Genomic DNA, 20,202 nt, shown 5'->3' on the forward strand with positions numbered 1-20,202 from the left:
GAAACGAAATCATAAATTGCGAGGAATACTCAGCAGGTCTGGCAGGATCTGTGGAGAGAAAACAGAGTTAATGCTTCAAACCCAGTACCCCTTCTTCGGACATTTCCAAAAGATATTTATCAACATGTGCGGCATGAAATATTTACTCATTTGACAAACCTACTTTCCAGTGTGGAACTAAGCCATATAAACCAGGAAGATCTCAAGTTGTATTTGAAATGTATTTAGAGTTCACTGAAATGGGGTTAGTTCTGGGACTAACTTGAGTTGCATGAAGCAAAGGAATTTGGTACAGTCAGACTCTGTTATGTATCTATAGTACCATCTACTAGTTAGATGGGATGAGACTACACGCTATAAAATGTTACCAAATTTATTATTTGTATATGCCAAGTTCTCCCACAATATTAAGTATTTTTCAGCTTAAACTTCCCCATGGTATATGTTTACATTGCAATTTGCAATGCAAAGTTTTGCAATGCTCACACCTCTCCAAATGCCTCCATTATAAACCCTTGTAGTATAAGTGTGGTCATCTACTGAAACCCAGAGTGGTCTTTAGGTTCGGTGCATAGCAATCATCATTCATCCCTCATACATTAGAAAACACGACAACAATCTGGGTTCGGCTGTTTCATTGGGGAAGTAGATGAAGATCTAGTCATGCAGATTGGTCCATCAGGTGCCTGTTTTACTTGCAAACAGCGCATCAACAGAACTTGCAGCAGTACCTGGCAAAAAGGCTCAAGGATGGCAACTGAGGGCAGCCTGTCTCTTTGTTGTGATATCCCTGAAGGTGTGCTTGCTACAGATGGCAGAGCTGTGCAAACTGGCACTCCCGCTGACCACAGGAAGCTGAGGCAACTTTCCAAAATCATTGGCATGTGGACATGCTTGCATCTGTGCATATAGTCTACGGGCTGCTGAAGGCAGGGCTGAAGGCAGCTCTGATCTCCAGCATCCGCAGTCCTCACTTTCTCCTGCTGAAGGCAGGGCCAGGGTCAAATTCCTTTCATTTGGAAAATAGCTGCAGACTATTATTTTGAGAATGGGAACCTTTAAAAATACACTCAGCTATAATGATCCCAAATGGCAGTATATTGACAAAAGGAAACAGGTCCAACGTGAAATTAGTCCCTCCCAGACTCCAGGGCTGAAGAGTGTTGTCTAACTTCACCACTTTGAATCAAAATGAATCATTTTGAAGTTGCTTCAGGGGCAACAAGTTAAATGTCAGGGAAACAAATCCTCAGAGCTGAGTTCCAGTGAAGATCAAACCCTGAGCATTTACCTGTATGTGCCTTTATAAAATGCAAATTATCTTGCTGTGAAAAGGGAAAGAAGCTCCATTTATAGAGTATATTTTTCATGATCTCAGGGGGCCTTGATGTACTTTTGAAGTGTAGCTGCTATTTTAGTACAGGGAAACACAACAGGTAATTTGTGTACAGCTATATTTCACAAATGACCTAATGATAAATGACCTGTTTTTAGTGACGTTGGTTGAGGACATGTGGGCCAGGACAACTCCTCCCAATTATTTCACATCCATCTAAGGGAATGGATGGGTCTTCTATTTAATGCCTCATCCAAATGACTGCTGTTGAGAAAAGCATGAAGGATCCTGCACTTCATCGACTCAGGCATAAAGAACAGAAATAAGGTAGATACTCAGAGATCACTGGGTTTGCCCCAGTTGGAGCTTCTTAACCAATTCTGGACACAATACTTCAGGAAGCACATCAAGGAGAGATGAGGGAATCTTGGATTGTTCCCTTTCAAGTAGAGAAGGTTTAGAAGATGTGTTCAAAATGCATTGTCTGAGCTGACATGGCATCTATTGTCAAAGTTCACTTGAGAATGTAACTTTTAAAGGAAGTTCTGGGATTTACATATGAAAGAACTGAAACCAACATGGTCATTCTAAAAGATGAGAGACTTAACAAACAATCCAGGTCTTTTTCAATATATAATTTCAGTTACTGTAAACTTTTTGCTATAAATCCTGTGTCTTATGATCTCATACTCCACAACCACCTGATGAAGGAGCAGTGCTCCAAAAGCTCGTGCTTCCAAATAAGCCTTTTGGACTATAACCAGATGTTGTGTGATTTTTAACTTTGTCCTCACCAATCCAACACTGGCATTTCCACACCATGTTCAAAATTAGGAAGAGCATTGCTTGAGTAGAAAGGAAGAAAATGTTCACACTGCTGGAAGGATTAGAGAACACTAGGTTGGATACAATTAGCAAAAACGTCGGAAAGGATATGAAGAGGATTTTTTTTGAAGATGCAATGGGTGGGTTGTACAGAACTTAAATATTGCTGAAAAGAGTAATATGTTGCCAAATATATTGCCATACTCTTCAGGACAAATGCAAGAATGCCAAATTCCAATCTCACCCAATTATTTCTATTCCAGGAGAAAAGAGAATTGATTACTGGCCAGTCAACTCCGATTAGCCAAGGCATTGTCATGGAGAAAGCAACAGGACATAAGATGTTCTTCAAGCTCCCAGATAATTCATAAAATGTGCAAGGCTTGAGCAATTTTAATGTTGTTCATTAACTGAAATGATGGTGGGATCAGATGCATTGTGTGGATATCTAGTAAAATGTAAAGAAATTCAGGACTACTGAGAAAGAGCAGGGAGTTTCATTAATTGGACGCTTCTTTTCAGGAGTTTTCACAGACACTACTTGTTAAATTCTGATTTTCTGACTTCTAACAAAGCAGCTGTACTCTACTGTTGGGACTGTGTCTTTATGTTTTTGTGTTTTGTAAAAGTATGGATTAAATGGGATAAAACTGTTTTAAGAACAGTGCATTTAAGGATTGCCACATGTTTTCTAAAGCAAATAACCTGACACTTATGATAAGTCATTCTTGATGAAGGGCTTATGCCTGAAATGTTGATTCTCCTGCTCCTTGGATGCTGCCTGACCTGCTGTGTGCTTATCCAGCACCACCCTCTCGACTCAGATCTCCAGCATCTGTAGTCTTCATTTTCTACTACTTATGATAAGTACTATGCAAACAGCAGTTTGATCAATCAAGTAATTCGTTGCTGACACATTTGAGCAGAGGGGTTCTCCGTGGCATCTAAATGGCAAAGAGAAGTTGATGAGGATGGGGGGTCTATAGACTGGTGACCACTTATCGATGATAGAAGCCTTTTACCTGCACTACCGTGTGATTGATTCCCAGGTAACTGACCAGCTTGGGGCTAAGAGCAAGATACACAGAGAGAAGTTGTTTGATCTCCATTAGCACAGAAAATGGCTCTCTGTTTTCTGCCATCAAATCCCATTATCTGTGGATAAAAACCAATTAATCTTTCCCTCAGCAGTTAAAAGGTGCAACTTTTAAGTGAGAAGTCAGAGACCATTTATGAGAAAAGCTTGCAAGCAAGTGGAAGCCCCTGGAGAAAAGCGATTGAGAAGTAACATTCTGACCATCGTGAGAATCATAAGGATCATCTCAGCAACTCGTGAATAGGAATCACTGACCTGTCTCCCAGTTTTCAGCTGCCCATAAACTATTTTCCCAAGAAAAAACAAAGAAATGCAGATAGGGAGAAAGTGAGGACTGCAAATGCTGGAGATCAGAGTCGAAAAATGTGGCATTGGAAAACCTGGCTGCCCCGGTCGATCCATCATCTCCCCCTGCTTCTGCCCCACTGAACGTATCTCCTCATACCCTGACACACACCTGTCCCCTTTGGTTCAGAAACTCCCCACATACATTTGGGACACTACCCATGCTCTCCACCTCCTCCATGACTTTTGTTTCCCCGGCCCCCAATGCCTCATTCTCATCATGGACATCCAGTCCCTATACATATCCATCTGCCATGGCAAAGGCCTCCAAGCCCTCTGTTTCTTCTTAGCCCACTGACCCAACTTGTACCCTTCCATTGACACACTCATTCGATTGGTGGACCTGGTCCTTACCCTCAACAATTCTCCTTCAAATCCTCCCACATCCTTCAGACCAAAGAGGTGGCCATGGGCACCCATATGGGCCCCAGCTATGCTTGCCTCTTTGTCGGATATGTGGAACAGTCCATATTCCACAGTTACACTGGCACCATTCCCCACCTTTTCTTCTGCTACATTGATGATTGTGTCGACGCCACCTCGTGCTCCCACAAGGAGGTTGAACAGTTCATCAACTTCACAAACACCTTCCACCCTGACCTCAAATTCATCTACACCATCTCGCACACCTCCCTCCCCTTCCTGGACTTCTCCGTCTCCACCTCTGGTGACCGACTCAACAAGGACATCTACTTCAAATCCACTGACTCCCACAGCTACCTGAACTACATCTCCTCCCAACCCTCCTCCTGTAAAAGTGCTATCCCTTCTGCCCAATTCCTCTGCTTCTGTCATATCTCCTCCCAGGAGGAGCAATTCCACTCCAGGACGTCCCAGATGGCATTCTATATTAAGGGCTGCAATTACCCCTCCTACGTGATCAACAATGCCCTCCAGTGCATTTCCTCCCCTCTACTCTTGCACCCCACCCCATCAACGGCAACAAGGATAAAATCCCCCTGGTCCTCACCTTCCACCCAACTGATCTCTGGAAACAGCGTATTATCCTCCGTCATTTTCACCACCTCCAATCAGACTCCACCACCAGAGATATATTTCCCTTCCCACCCCTATCAGCATTTTGCCCGCTACTCCCTTGTTAGATCCACATCTTCCCACAATGTCCTGGGCCTCCTCAACCGTCAAATCCTAGCCACCCAACAACTGAAGGAAGAACGCCTCATCTTCCGCCTTGGCACTCTCCAACCACATGGCATCAACGTCGATTTCACCAGTTTCCTTATTTCCCCTCTACCCACCTCATCCCAGATCCAACCCTCCAACTCCTCTCCACCCTCTTGAACTATTTTACCTGTCCATCTCCTTCCCACCTATCTGATCCACATTTCCTTCGACATATCCCCCACCTGCATCTACCTATCACCTTCCCAGCCAACCTCCCCCAGCCCCACCTCCACCCTCCTGCCTATCTCTCAGCCCCCTTCACAATCCACCCCACCCCACATTCCTGAGGCAGGGCTTATGCCCAAAACATCAATTCTCCTACTCCTCAGATGCTGCCTGACCTGCTGTGCTTTTCCAGTGCACACTTTTCGGCAAAGAAATGCAGATGCTGAACATCAAAAACAAAAGCAGAAATTGCTGGTGAAACACAGCAGGTCTGGCATTATCTGTGGAGAGAAAGCATAGTTAATGTGTTGAGACTGGTCATCAATTTATTTACCCTGTCTATTTGCTTGTCTGTGAGTGTGTGTATGGAAGAGTTAATAAAGAGATTAGAGATTAAATTTGTAGTATTATATGCTTATGGTTTATAACTTAACTGGTAGCTATTGTTTAATTACAATAAATAGTGATTCTTGCTCAGTACAGAAACCTGGCCCATGCTTTCTGTCAAGCTGGGCCTGAAAATAAGATAAATGGAGGAGTTGTTGGGAGCTTACTTTCAAATCTTTAACTTTAGTCATGACTCCAGCAATAGCGGGGTTTGATTTCTAGCCTACTACCCCATTGAGGTGTGACAGGACTGATATTTCAGTTGAGATGATATGTTTACCTCTCCATCAATTCTCTGACCTAGCAGTCAAGCCAAGGCTGGTTCATATGTTTAGGTGGACTTTTAACAACTGTGTTATTTATTTCAGATATTAAGACTTGCACATTTGAAATATTTACACAGCATAACGAGAGAGAAAAGCAAAACAGCCTTTCTTTGTCTATTGCCTTATTAGGTAGTCATCGTGACTTACTATTGTAACAAAAAAAACTCACACATAATTAGTGAATGACCATGAAACTGTTCCCAGTCAGCTCATGAATAGAGTTCTTACATTCAAAGTTGTGATTAGGAGACTTCCACAACTTGCTCCACAATACTGCCAACTGCCTACTGTGTTACAGGTAACTGTTTACACACAGGAGTTCCATTCGAAATGTTTACATTGGCACTTTCCATGTCAAATGTTGACATAAGAGTGTGGACAAAGATCATGACAGCAGGCATTTGAACAGGAAGTGCGCGATTTTTAATCATACACAGGAGGTCATGATCAAACTAAATATTCAGGTGAAGTGCAGTGTGTGAGAGAGAGAGAGAAGCACGTTACTCAAACAGGACTCTCAGACGTAATTTGATCTTGACGCCATGCTTTCTGTCCTCATTTTTGCACTTCCATCAAAATTCCTGTGTCCACATTTAGAAGGGAAATGAATGTATGAACCTGTAGGATTGCAGTGTCTCCATTGGAGAGAGAGTATAATTACAGTGTGACGAGTTTACATAGCATTTTCAATTCTAAATGTGGACACAGGAATTTGTAATTCACTACGTTTTCAGGAAATGAAAACAGATATCAAGACAATTGATATTTTACCAGTAATTTGAATTCATTTAAGGGATGCATGCATCACTAGTAAGGCTCATGATTTTTGCCTAATGCTGATTGTCTTGCTAAATCCTTTCAGAGAATGGTTATTAACTAACCACACTGCTGAGGGTTACATGGAGGCCAGGCAGGGTAAACATGACATATTTGCTCCTTTAAAAGACATTAGTGAACTCGATGAGATATTACAATGTTACGAGTTTTTATATTCTTATCATGATTAATACCAGCTTTCAATTCCATATTTATTTATTGTTTGAATGTAAATTCCTCGGCTGTTGTGGTGGGATTTGAACTCATGTACCAGATCATTAATTTAGGCTTGTCAAACGACAAATTCAGTAAATAATCACCATTATATCATTCCCTAAATTGGTGTTAGACATGGGAAGTCAAGACAAAACTCAATCTTTCAGCATAGTCGAGTTTGGGAGCAAACGATAATGGACCAGGATTCGCAGATGTAATGTCTTAAAGCTTGACCTTATTTTTATGCTTTCATTATATGCTCATTTGCTCATGCTCAGACTAGAAACTTCTGATGTAAACATGAAGGCAGTAGTGGAGTGCTCATGCACTGAACTAGTAATCTAGCATCCAAAGCCAATGTCCTGTGAATATAGATTTGAATCGGCAGATGGTGAAGCTTTAATTCAATAAAAATTTGGAATTATAATACTAGCCTGGCAGCAACAATATAACAATTGTCAATTGCCATAAAAGCTCACCTGGTTTAGGGAAGGAAATCTGCCGTCCTTATCTGGCTGGACTTATTCTGGAAGCACAGCAATGTGACTGAATCCTAACTGGGCTGTTAGGGATGGAAGTAAATGTTGGCTTTGCCGGTGATGCCCACATCCCACGAACAAACAAATACACTTTAGTAATGTTACAGCAATGTCACTGGACTCATAATAGAACATAGAACAGTACAGTATAGAGTTGGCCCTTTGGGCTATTATGTCTGTGCTGACCACAATGCCATTCTAAACCAATCCCATCTGTCTGCACATGGTCCATATCCCTCCATTTCCTGCCTGTTCATATGTCTGTCTAAATGTTTCTACCAGCTCCCCTGGCAGCATGCTCCAGGCACCTATCACCCTCTGGATGAAAATCTTGCCTCTCACACCTTCTTTAAACTTTCCACCTCCCATCTTACATCCATGAACCCATGTACTTGACATTTGCACCCTGAGAAACAGACTCTGACTATCCACCCTATCCACGCCTCTCAGAGATTCATAAACTTTTATCAGGTTGCCTTCAGCTTCCAATGCTCAGTAAAAACAATTCAGGTTTGTCCAACCTCTCCACATAGCTAATATTCTCCAATCCTGGCAGCATCCTGGTAAACTTCTTTTGCGATGTCTACAAAGCTTCACGTCAATCCTGTAGTGCGGTGACCAGAACTATACACAACACTCTAAGGTGGACTAACTAAACATTTATAGAGCTGCAACATGAAGTGCCAACTTGTATACTCAATACCCAATTGATGAAGGCAAGCAGAACATATGCCTTCTTTATCGCCTTATCCACTTGTGTTGCCACTTTCAGGGAGTGAGGGACTTGCACCCCAGATGCCTCTGTGCATAAATACACATCAGGGTCCTGCTATTTGCTGTACACTTTCGTCTTCCATTTGATTTCCGAAAATGCATCACCTCATACTTGTTTGGATTAATCTGCATGTGCCATTTCTCTGCCCAACTTTCTAACTGAACTGCTGAATTCTTCGTTACTGTGTCAAAAAACTCAATCAAATTTGTGAGCCAAGACCTTCCCACACAAAGCAATATTGACCATCCCTAATAAGCCCATTCTTTTCCAAATGTGAGCAATTCCTGTCCCTTCAGATCTTCTCCAACAATTTCCCTATCATTGATGTAAGGTTCACCAGCCTATAATTCTTGGATGATCCCTTTTGCCTTTCTTAAACATTGGCTAATCTCTAATCTTCTAGTAACTTATCGGAGGATAAACATCTCTGTCAAAGCTCCAGCAATCTCCTTCATTAACTCCCTCAGTATCCTGGGATAGATCCCATCAAGCCCTGGGGATTTATCTACCTTAACAGTTTTCAAAACACCCAACACTCCTCCATCTTAATATTGACATGTCCTAAAATATCAACATCACCCTCTCTAATCTTACCAACATCCATATCTCTCTTCTTGGTGAATATCAATACGAAGTACTCATTAAGGACTTTACCCACTTCCTCTGGCTCCACGCATAAATTCCCTCCTTTGAACTTGAGTGAACCTACCCTTTCCCCAGCTACACTCTTGCTTCTAATACACATATATCATGCCTTGGGATTCACCTTAATCTTACTTATCCAGGACATTGCATAGTCCTTTTTAGCCCTCTGAACTCCTTGTTTAAGTTTTTTTCTGCTTTCTTGATACTCCTCAAGGACTTTTTCTGATTGCAGTTTCCTAAATCTTACATATGCTTCCTTTTTCTGTTTGACAAGAAGTTCAATATCTATTCTCAGCCAGGGTTGCCAAATCTTGCCATCCTAATCATTCATCCTCACAGGAACATGCTAATTCTGAACTCTGATCAACTGGCCTTTAGAGGACTTCCACATGTCAGATGTGGATTTACAGCAGCTCCCAGTCTAACTTTTCCAATTCCTACCTAATATTGTTGTAATTAGCCTTCCCCAGTTTAGCACTTTCACCCAAGGACCAAACTTATTCTCATCCATACCTATCCTAAAACTTAACGTAATTATGATCACTATTCCAAAAAGACTCCCCTACTGAAATTTCCATCAACTGGCCAGGCTCACTATTCAATATATGGTCTAATATAGCTCATTCCCTATACAATGTTTCAAGGAACCCTCCTGGATGTACCTAACAAATTCTGCACCATCTAAGCCCCTGGCACTATGACAACCCCAGTCAATATTGGGAAACTTAAAATCATTCACTACAATCACCCTGTCATTTTTACATCTTTCCATGATCTGCTTACATAATTGTTCCTCCATCTCCCACTGGTTATTGGGAGGCCTATAGTAGAACTCCATCGCAGTAATTGTACATTTTCTGAGTTCTACTCACATGGCCTCACTGGATGAGCCCTCCAAGATGCCCTCTCAGTGCAACTGTGACAGTAGTCCATAATGTAACACCCCCACCCCTTTTCCATCCCGATATATCACACCTGAAACATCTGAACACTGGAACATTGAGCTACCAATCCTGCCCTTCTCTCACCCAAGTTTCTGTAATGGCTACAACATTGAAGTTCTATATACTAATCCAGATTCTTAGCTCATCTGCTTTACCTGTTATACTCCTTGCATTAAAATAAACACACCTCAGACTGCTAGTCCCACCGTTTTTATTAACCTTGCCCTGCCTGTTCTTCATACTTGGCCTAATCTCTACCTTCTCATCAATCACTCCACATGCCTACCTACTGCTCGGGTTCTCCCCCCCCCCCCCCCCCCCCCCGCCACACTAATTTAAAACCTCCTGAGTGGCAGTAGCAAACCTTTCTTTAAGGATATAGGTTCCCCTCCAGTGTAAGTGCAACCTGTTCTTTTCCTACAGGTCCCTCCCACTCTGGACAAAATATCTAAAGTCCCCGCCCTCCTGCATGAGCTTTTTAGCCACAGAATCAACTGCATTATCTTTCTATTTCTGGCCTCAGGAGCATGGGGAGGAATCCTGAGATTATGAACTTCTAAGTCCTGCTTTTTTAACTTTTAAATCCTTTTTGCATGACTTTATCTCTCTTTTTGCCTATGTCATCAGTATCAATATGGACCAAGGCTGCTCATCCTCCCCTATCAGACCATCCTGTGCAAATTCAGAGACATCATTAATCCCCACCTCAGGGAGGCAGCACACCTTCCTGGACTCTCGCTTACGGCCAATCTGTGCCCCTGACTATAGAGACCTATCACCCCTGCCCGCCCACATTCTGACCCTCCCCTGCGGTAAAGCTGAGCCAATTGTCGTGCCACTGGCATAGGTGCTGCTGTTGCTTTCCCCTGAGAGGTCAACATTTCAACAGAATTCAAAATGGTATACCTGTTTGAAGTGGGAACAGCCACAGGGGACACTTACACTGGCTAACTGCTCCTCCTGGCGGTCACCCATCTATCTGGCTGTACCTTTGATATGACCACATCCCTGAAACTTGTATCTATCAAACATTCTGCCTCCTGTATGATCCACAGTGAGTCCAGCTCTTGTTCCAACTGATCCATGAGGTCTGAGAGGAGCTACAGTCAGACACATTTCCTTTAAACATAGCTGTCAGTGATATTTGACTTCTCCTTTTTCTCCCACACCTTACAGGAGGCACCTAGCACTCCACTATCTACCAATACTATCCTTCTATTGTTCTGTGCAAATAAAAGCAGAATACTGCACATGTTGGAAATCTGAACTAAAAACAGAAAGCATTGGGGAAACTCAGCAGGTCTGGCAACATCCAAACATACGGGATTCAAAATGCTGACTCCGTTTCTCTCCCCATAGATTCTGCCAGACCTACTGAATTTCTCCAACACTTTCTGTTTGCTATTGCTGTTGGCACATGGGTTCAAACCCATGATGGAATTTTAATTTAATCAATTCAACTGGTCTTAGTGATGACCATATCATCAATTAATGTAAACCCCATTTGGTTCATAAATGGTCCTTAGGATGGACATCTTGCCTTCCATAATTTGCAAGTTCAGATCTGCAGTAATATGGGTGACTCTTAACTGCACTCTGAAATGGGCCAATCAGTTCCAGTGCAAATAGAATTGAGTTAATGCTGGCCTTGCTTGTGATGCCCATACTCCAGGAAGAATAAATGAAGTGCACTTGCCAACAGGTGGTGGTGGGGGAGTTATTTTCTGTTAGAATTGAGGATTGATAAATAAGTTACAGTACAGTCATTGTTTGTGGTGGGGGTGATCATTTTCTGTTAGAATTCAGGATTGATAATTAAGTTGACTGAAAACACGTGCACATATATTTAGATGCTAGCTTACATGTTTACTTCTTTAATTTAGAAAAATACCCAAAGTACTTTACAAGAGGTGCAATCAATTATAAAATGGAAGAATATCTAGGAGATCTAAGAAGAAGCTGAACAAAAGCTTAGGCAGCATCCGAGGAGCAGGAAAATCAACATTTCGGGCAAAAGCCCTTGATCAGGAATGAGGCTGTGAGCTGAGGGGGTGATGAGATAAATGGGGGGGGGGGAAGGTAGCTGAGAGCGTGATAGGTAGGTAGAGGTGGGGATAATGGTGATAGGTCAGAGAGGAGCAGATAGGTGGGAAGGAAGATGGACAGGTAGGACAGGTCAAGAGGGGGGTCCTGAGTTAGAAGGTTGGATCTGGGATAAAGTGGGGCGGGGAGAAATGAGGAAACTGGTGAAATCCACATTGATGTCAGTGGGGTTGGAGGGTCCCAAGGCGGAAGAACATCTTATCCCAGTTCTAACCTTCCAACTCAGCACTGCCCTCATGACCTGTCCTACCTGTCCATCTTCCTTCCCATCTATCCATTCCACCCTCCCCTCTGACCTATCACCTTCACCATCACCTCCATCGATCTATCCGCATTCCCAGCAACCTTACCCCCAGCCCCACTCCCTCTCATTTATCTCACCACCCTGGAGACTCCCAGCCTCATCCTGATGAAAGGCTTTTGTCCGAAACATCGATTTCCCTGCTCCTCAGATGCTGCCTGACCTGCTGTGCTTCTCCAGCACCACGCTCTCAACTCTAATCTCCAGCATCTGCAATCCTCAATTTCGCCTGAGCAAAAGCTTAGTTACAATACGGATTTGGGTTTTACGGAGGATCTTAAAGGATGACATGAATTGGAATTTCACTATGGCAGTTGGTGAAATTTGAATTCATACAGTAATCTGAAATTCAAACCTAAACTAATGGTGAGCAAAAACCATGTTGGTTGTCACATAACTCCATCTAGGACTCTGACATCCCTCAGTGGAGAAAATCCTGTCATCTTTTACCTGCTCTGGCCCTCTAGACCCACAGCAATGTGATTGACTCTTAACTGCCTTCTGAAATGGCCAAGTAAGTTCAAAGGCAGTTCGGGATGCGCATGAATGCTGGTCTGGCCAGTTGCCACGAATAAAAGACATTCCTTAAAACCTACCTCTTTGACAAAGCAAAATCTGGAATTGCTTGAAAATTCAGCAAGTCTGAGTGTATCTGTGGCGAGAAATCAGAGTTAATGTTTCAGTTTCCACAGATGCTGCCAGGCCTGCTGAGTTTTTCCAGCAATTACTGTTTCAGTTTCTGATGTCCAGCATCCGCAATTCTTTTGGTTTCTATGCTCTATGACAAAGCTTTTGGTCATTTGACCTATGTCTTCTGATGCGCCTCGGTATCATAGTTTGTTTTATAGCACTGCTGTGAAGTGCCTTGGAACGTTTTATTAGGTTAAGGACACTATATAAATCGAAGCTGCTGTAACATCACAGTATGAGTAATATAACGATGCAGTTGCAATGCCATTTACATCCGGATTGAATATCAGCCACCCTCCCGCATTTCACCCAAGTGGCCATTCTTCACGCTGAACCTTGACAGCGTGTATTGACAGGCCATTCAACCGTGAAGGGCATCGCCAGAAAGCCTGGTCGCCTCTGCACCTGACATCACACATGTGCGGCTTGCCAGCTCGAGTTAGTGGCTGTGAATCAGAAGCTGCAATCTGGTCTGATCTTTACAACTGCCAAGCCCTGGGGTAATTTGACTATTTTGAACGTGCAGCTATCTCACTACCTAACATTGGGAACAGATATTACTTAGCACAGACAAAGGGCTGAGATGGGGAACTTTCCTGTTTTATGTGACTCAGTACCAAACTGGGTGGTGGACAAGTCGAGAGGAATGTGGTTTAATAGTTACAGTGCCTGTTGCAATAACCAACCTATTGTGGCAAACAAGTCTTTTCTTTCACTCGATTTTTGGCACAAGATTATCCACTGAGACAATAATGCCCTTTAAAAGTAAATATAGGAAATCGTGTAAATACATAAGGAAAATGGATTGCTTGCCGGCGTTTTTTTTACTCCCAGACCCATCTTGTTTAATGTGCAGTGCGTCCCTTGTCGAGGATAGCAGGAATACGCATTTCCCGACCCTCAGAAGTCGAAACCATTTCTGAGAAAACAAGGCAAACCAGGCGGTCCCGGGAATCAGCAAAAAGATGAGAGCAAAAGATGGGGTGGTGGAAGACACTGCAACTCCAGCAGTGAAGCAAGCCACCTGATGATGACCCTGCTCCCAATTAAACCAGGTCTGCCACCCTTTGTTTCGTAATTCAGTCAGTCCTGTGTTCCATTTTGCTGCTGTTATTTCAGTAAAAAGTATTTAGATGTTAAATATATGTACCCTCTAATCATGATGGAGACAGTTTTAAATCTGGGCATTTATGGTATATTTTCACTCATTAATCCAGCAACAGCAAAAAAAATGACTCCCTCAGTCCTAGCTACTTCAAAATGACAATCCTGTTAACGCGATTTTTTTTCTCTCTCTCTCTTTAATGCAAATCACAATGATTTGTTTGAGGCAGAACAGGACAGCCGCAGAATGTCTGTTCCTACTACACTATAATTAATCCGCCCTGGCAGTGGGCAGGGCCCCAGCAAGCTGCCCCACGTTACTTTGATTGACACCGTGTCCCGCTGTGCGGGAAGACCCATGCGCATCCGCCGGCGCCTCCGCAGGCTTGCCGGGATATGTAGTTCGCCATCCCCAGCTGAAGAACGGGTGTCAACGGCCAAGGTGACTACAACTCCCGGCGCCTCCTGCGCGGTCAAGGCTCCGGGTGTCTCGGCCCGCTCTGGCCAATCGGCTGACAGCTTGGCGCCTGATTGGCTGACTGGCCTACGGTACCTCACGCACCCACGTGGGAGAGGCGGCGCCTGATTGGCTAGAGGCTCCGGATAGTATGTATCCAATTGAGGGAATTCTCAAAGATGTTGCAAAGAGAGGGGAGGTTTGCAACAGTGAAGCCAGTGTGTTATTGAGTAAGAAACGGGGCCACTTCTTGGAGTATCATCCCTGATCAGACCATTCCTCCTGAAGCATGAACTTTTTCCCGTGGAGGGGTTTTGTTTTCTTTTCATGACACTTCCAGTGGCTTCTGGTTTGTAAAGGCACCGCTTTAACTCCCGGCAGCAGCTTGGACTTTGTGACATTTTTTTAAAGTTGGGTTCGGCAGTGGTGGACTCTCTGTGTGTTTTGTTTCATGGGCATCACAACATCGTGTTGTTCCTTTGTACAGCCCTGGATTTACCCCAGCCTCCCGATCTGCGTCCGGAGCTGCCACCCCTCCGGATTTTTTTGCTGACCTTTTGTGCGCGCGTGTTTCGGGCGATGTGATCCCAGATTGTATTCGCCGAAGAGATGGTTTTGTGGTGAGAAACCGAAAAACGCTCCGTTTCCCGTCTTGGTGATGTTCAGAATCTGAAAATTACCACTGACGTTTATTTCATTTCTTCCCACGACTCTTCAGAAAGTCACTGGAGACATCGGTGCGCGCGTGTGAGAAATTTATTTTAATTTCAGAAGCAGTGGGAGAGTATTGAGGGGAGAGGAACAACATTCAAGGATGTATCCACAAGGCAGGCATCCCGTAAGTGCCAGTTTATTCAACAACATTGCAAATCTTAAGCAAATGAGGGAAATAAACATGTATGTTGTTGTGTGTTATGGTCTCTGATAGTCTTAACCTGTCAATTTCTACCAATATTAATGTCAACCATAAATCCTAATATGGATCGCACAGCTAGGCAGAATTAAATAGATTGACTGACTAACCAGTCTATTGTATATATTTCGCTTCCTGATTCTTGCAAGTTCGTGGCATTTAAATCTGAACGAGTGGCGTTTTATGGTAGTATCTGGAGAGTAAAACAGCGCTAATTTCCCCTTTATAATTGAAAGAAGAATTGTGCTTTGCTGCTGAGAACCTGTCTTTTCAGAACCTGTTTAATTATTGGGGGAGGGTTGGGACTTCCTAATCCTTGAATATTCCGATTCAGTGCGCGACAGCGCTGATGACCGTGGAAATAACTCGAAATGTTTTTTTTGAGGGGTTTGGGGGTGGGTAGGTTGATTTTATTTATAAACGCACGAAATTCCAGCAGGTGGCATTGGTTAGTGACATTTCCGCAGAGGTTTAGTTTATTTCCGTTTCTATCTCGAGCTAATCGCCTTGTCAGATGTGACCAAAATATCGCAGAAAAATAACTTTTTCGTGCGCAGAATGTTACACGTGGAAGATTTGGAAGGGAGCACAGCAGTTTATTCCAAAGTGCGTTGAGAAGTAAACGGGACTCAGTTCAGGCTCTGGACCTGTACATGGTCTACAGCAGTGACCACCTTATTAAGCGAAGAGATCCGAATGCTGTGTTCAAGACATTTCGACTTAGCTGCATAAAATGTTGGATCAGTGATAGATGAGTCAATATAACATTATCTATAAATCCTTCAGGAAGATCGTAGTCGGATTCACTCCAGTTGGGTCTTCAAATGTTATCAGAGAATACATTGCATTAGTCTATTGGTTTTAATGGAAATGTAGCTACTTAATGAGAGAAATCTCTCACTTTATCCCGTTGTGCGAAATAAGCACAAACAATAGTTGAGTGGAGTGGTAACCGAATTCTCTGCTTTCCCTCATTCACCTCCCCCCTTCCTCCCCATCACCATTTAGCATGGAGTCATTGGCTGGTGCTGATAGTAAAACTCGTGGGGGTGGCATGAGGCATGGTGGCCGTGGGGGTGAGGTGGTGAATTGTCTCTTCTCTTCCGCCAGGGCCTTGTGGATTGCCAGGTCTTCTCGAATTGCCTCGTTAGTGCTCATTGGTCAGCTGAACCTTTTGTGGAAGTAGCTATATAAACTGCAGTCTTTTATCTTATCAGTGGCTGTGAGGTGTGAAGAAGCCTTGTAATCCCAATACCTACCTCTCCACACGCAAACACAGACAGGCACCCATGCTTTGTTTACCAATCGCAGTAGAGTGAGAAATTGTGGGAACTATAGGATGAAAGCAAAGATTGTTGCTACATGGGATGTTTAAAGATGCTCTTTTAATCAGAGTGACTGTCATTCAGTAGGTAGTATACTTGCCCCGAAACCGCTAGGTTATGGGTTCAAGTCTCACTAGAGTTTGAGTGCACAAAGTGACATTGAGGGATCGTTGCTGTGTTGAAGGTGCTGATGCTGTATTTTGTGGTTGAGATGTTAGACCTGAGGCACTACCTATCTCCACCATTGTGACTAGATTAGATTAGATTCCTTACAATGTGGAAACAGGCCCTTCGACCCAACTAGTCCACACTGACCCCCCAAAGAGTAACCCACCCAGGCCCATTTCCCTCTGACTAATGTCCTTAAAACTATGGGCAACTTAGCATGGCCAATTTACCTGGCCTGCACACGCTTGGACTGTGGGAGGAAACCGGAGCACCCGGAGGAAACCCACACAGACACAGGGAGAATGTGCAAACTCCACACAGTCACCTGAGGCTGGAATCGAACCTGGGACCCTGGTGCTGTGAAGCAGCAGTGCTAACCACTGAGCCATAGTTCTGTCCCAATTACTTGCTGAAGAACAGTAATTGAGTTTGCTTTCGTGTCCTGGGCAATAATTATTCCTCAATCAACATTGCCAAAAAAAAAAATTCCGGGGTAGGGGAGTCCAGAACTAGAGGGCAGAGGTTTAGGGTGAGAAGGGAAAGATTTAAAAGGGACCTAAGGGGCAATTTCACTGAGAGAATGGAGTGTGTCTGGAATGAGCTGCCAGAGGAAGTGGTGGAGGCAGAAAAACTGCAGCTGCTGGAATCCAGGGTAGACAGGCAGTTGGCTGGAAAAACACAGCAAGCCAGGCAGCATCAGGAGGTGCAGAAGTCAACGTTTTGGATGTAACCCTTCTTCAGGACTGGGGCTGAGTGTAGGGGGAGCTGCAGATACAGGGGAGGTGGGGGCAGGGTGGTGAAATGGGCATAGGTGAAGACAGATAGAGGGTACGGCCTGGTTGGTCAGTGGGAGGAATGAATCTGGTTGGTGGCAGGGAGAAATGGAGGGGGGGGGGAGAGGGAGGGGCTGGGAAGGGAGTCGGGGGATGGGGAGAGAGGTTATTTGAAACTGGAGAGCTTGATGTTGAGTCCTCTGGGCTGTAGGTTGCCCAAGTGGAAAATGAGGTGTTATTCCTCCAGTAGGAATTGTTTTGTTATTCCTCCAATAGGAGCGGTGGTTCAGGAACAGCTCACCGAGCATGGCAACTGGGTCCACATGGGCTGACTGGACCTCTCAGTCTGTGCCCATTTCAATTCCCTCAACCACTCCCTTTCTGACATGGCCATCCTTGGCCTCCTCCATAGCCAAAACAATCCACTCTCCCTACACCCACCCTCATTCCTGAAGAAGGGTTACAGCCAAAACGTCAACTTCTGCACCTCCTGATGTTGCCTGACTTGCTGTGTTCTTCAGCCTTCTGCCTGTGTACAGAGGAAATCGTGGAGGCAGGTATACTTGCAGCACTTAAAAGGCATCTGGATGGGTATATGAATAAGAAGGGTTTAGAGGGATATGGGCCAAATGCTGGCAAATGGGACTAGATTAATTTAGGATATCTGGTCATCATGGATGAGTTGGATCGAAGGGTCAGTTTCCTTGCTCTAAATCTCTGACTCTATGAAAGAATTGCAGATGCTGTAAATCAGAGACAAACATAAATTACTGATAAAGCTCATCAGGCCTGTCAGTAAGTTCAGAGGAATTTATACCAAAATACTGACTCTGATTTCACTCCACAGATGCTGCCAGGCCTGCTGAGTTTTTCCAGCAATTTCTGTGTTTGTCCCATGCTAACAAAAAAAATGTGATTATCACAATGCTGTTTGCAGCAGTTTGCTTTGGACCACATGATTGTCACGTTTCCTATGTTGCAACAGCAGCTACCACTTTTAAGAGGTAGTGAATTGGTTGCAGAGTGCTGAGAGACAGGTGGTGATTATGAAAGGCAGTATATAAATGCAAATCTTTATTTTTCTTTTTCAGGCCCCTCATCAACCAGGACAGCCATTTAAGTTTACAGTGGTGGAGACATGTGATCGCATCAAGGAGGAATTTCAGTTCTTGCAGGCGCAGTATCACAGGTAAAGCAATTATTATGTATCGATGTTGCACAGGCAGCTGTTTCTCCTCTGAGGTGGTTGAAGCAGTTCTGTTCAAACTTTCTCACTTCTTCAAGTTATGTTCTTTGTCATGGATCAAGATCTCGGTTTGAATATATTTTGCTTTTGTAAAATATGGATTCGCCTTTGAGTCAGAAACATGCTAGGTTCTTCAGTGATGGGAATATCCCCACAGAGATCAAAAAAAAAATCTGGCAACCTTTAAACATACAAAATGATACAGAAAATGTTGGAAATACAGTAACAGTGACTGTAAAGTTAGTCTAATATTTGAAGTAGGAGCAAATCACTGCACATGCTGTAATCTGTACTGAAAACAGTCAATGCTGGAGATCACAATGGGTCAGACAGCATCCACGGAGAGAGAGTAAGCTAACACTTGAAGTGTTGACCTTCCTCCCAATGCTTCTAATTGAGGTTCTGAATAAAGATTTTAACTGGTCTTTCCAGAGTCCAGGTTCCAGATGCCAACAATCTAGTTTAAAAGATAAAACAAGTTAAACCTTTGTTAAAAAGCCCAGATGAGTTATGGGATTTAAGTTCTGTGCAGCAAAATTACTGATACATATTGAGAGATGTTAAGACTTTAAAATCTCGACAATAAAGGGGATAGCTGTGGCACAGCGGAACTATCACTGAGCTAATAACTGAGATGAATGTTCTTGGGACATTGATTCAGCCCTATCATAACAACTGGTGATAACACTGGTATTATAACATCAGTCGTAGGACTGATGACCATGACCATCATCAATTGTTAAGGACTTGCCTGGTTCACTAATGTTGTTTTGAGAAGGAAATCAGTTGTCCATGTGTGGTCAAGTCTTTGTGTCTCCAGTCTTTTAACCAAGAGTGGTTAACTCTTGTTTAACTACCCTCTGAAATGATCTAGTAAGCCGCTTAGTTCAAGGGTAATATAATTAGTGGTGAACAACAAATACCAGCATTGCAGCAACACCTACATCTCAGCAAAGGTTTTCTCTTTTTTTTTAAAAAAAGTGAAAAAAATAGTTGAAGATAAAAATGTTCTCTCTTCTATTAAAAATGAGGTACAGTATTTTGGTTCGGTTGTTCACTGTCGACAAGATTGTAGTTTTAACTTCCCCAAGCCATTATCTTTGAGAGGATATCTCTCCAATGAAGTACTCAGCAATGTTGCTTTCTTGGTGGCTCAGGTTTTTGACTTGTCTACTTGCTCTCTGGTTTATGTGCATAACCACCTTTTTATAAAGCTTTGAGCTGAAAGAATATCCCAAGGCACCTCTGCAAATGGACACTGGGAAGTGGATGCTAAGCCAGAAATGAAGATATAGAGATTTGCTGAAGGCTTGATTGACAAGTTGGGTTCACAGTAAGGGCAATGCTTGGCATTAGTAAATATGAAACATTGACATTAATTAGTAGCTCATTTCGAGAGGCACTCTGGCTCCATGAGGAGACACAAATTTAAGGTTTAGGCTAAGAAATGCTGCAGAGATGTATGGAAGAAAATGTGCATGGATTGGAACTGGAACTCACTGCCTATCAGCAGAGAAGATGA

At 43.4% G+C, this 20,202-nt stretch overlaps 1 protein-coding gene across 9 annotated transcripts in view; it reads left to right on the forward strand.

Moving 5' to 3' along the window:
* The first annotated feature begins 14,445 nt into the window (after window positions 1-14,445).
* The window catches only part of LOC122565381 (transducin-like enhancer protein 4), a 215,465-nt gene continuing 209,708 nt past the window's right edge, over window positions 14,446-20,202 (forward strand). For 4 of the 9 annotated variants that reach the window (XM_043721298.2, XM_043721302.2, XM_043721304.2 and 1 more), the window contains exons 1-2: window positions 14,447-15,093; window positions 18,526-18,623. In XM_043721298.2, the coding sequence (XP_043577233.1) occupies window positions 15,070-15,093; window positions 18,526-18,623 (122 nt within the window). In that variant the 5' untranslated portion in view covers window positions 14,447-15,069. Of the gene's footprint in view, window positions 15,094-18,525; window positions 18,624-20,202 lie in introns of all 9 variants that reach the window. The other 5 variants (XM_043721303.2, XM_043721301.2, XM_043721305.2 and 2 more) reach the window with 2 other exon arrangements.

Source organism: Chiloscyllium plagiosum, unplaced genomic scaffold, assembly GCF_037043375.1.
Source record: "Chiloscyllium plagiosum isolate Xiang-an unplaced genomic scaffold, Cpla_swu_hap1 HiC_scaffold_28, whole genome shotgun sequence".
NCBI classification, from domain to species: domain Eukaryota; kingdom Metazoa; phylum Chordata; class Chondrichthyes; order Orectolobiformes; family Hemiscylliidae; genus Chiloscyllium; species Chiloscyllium plagiosum.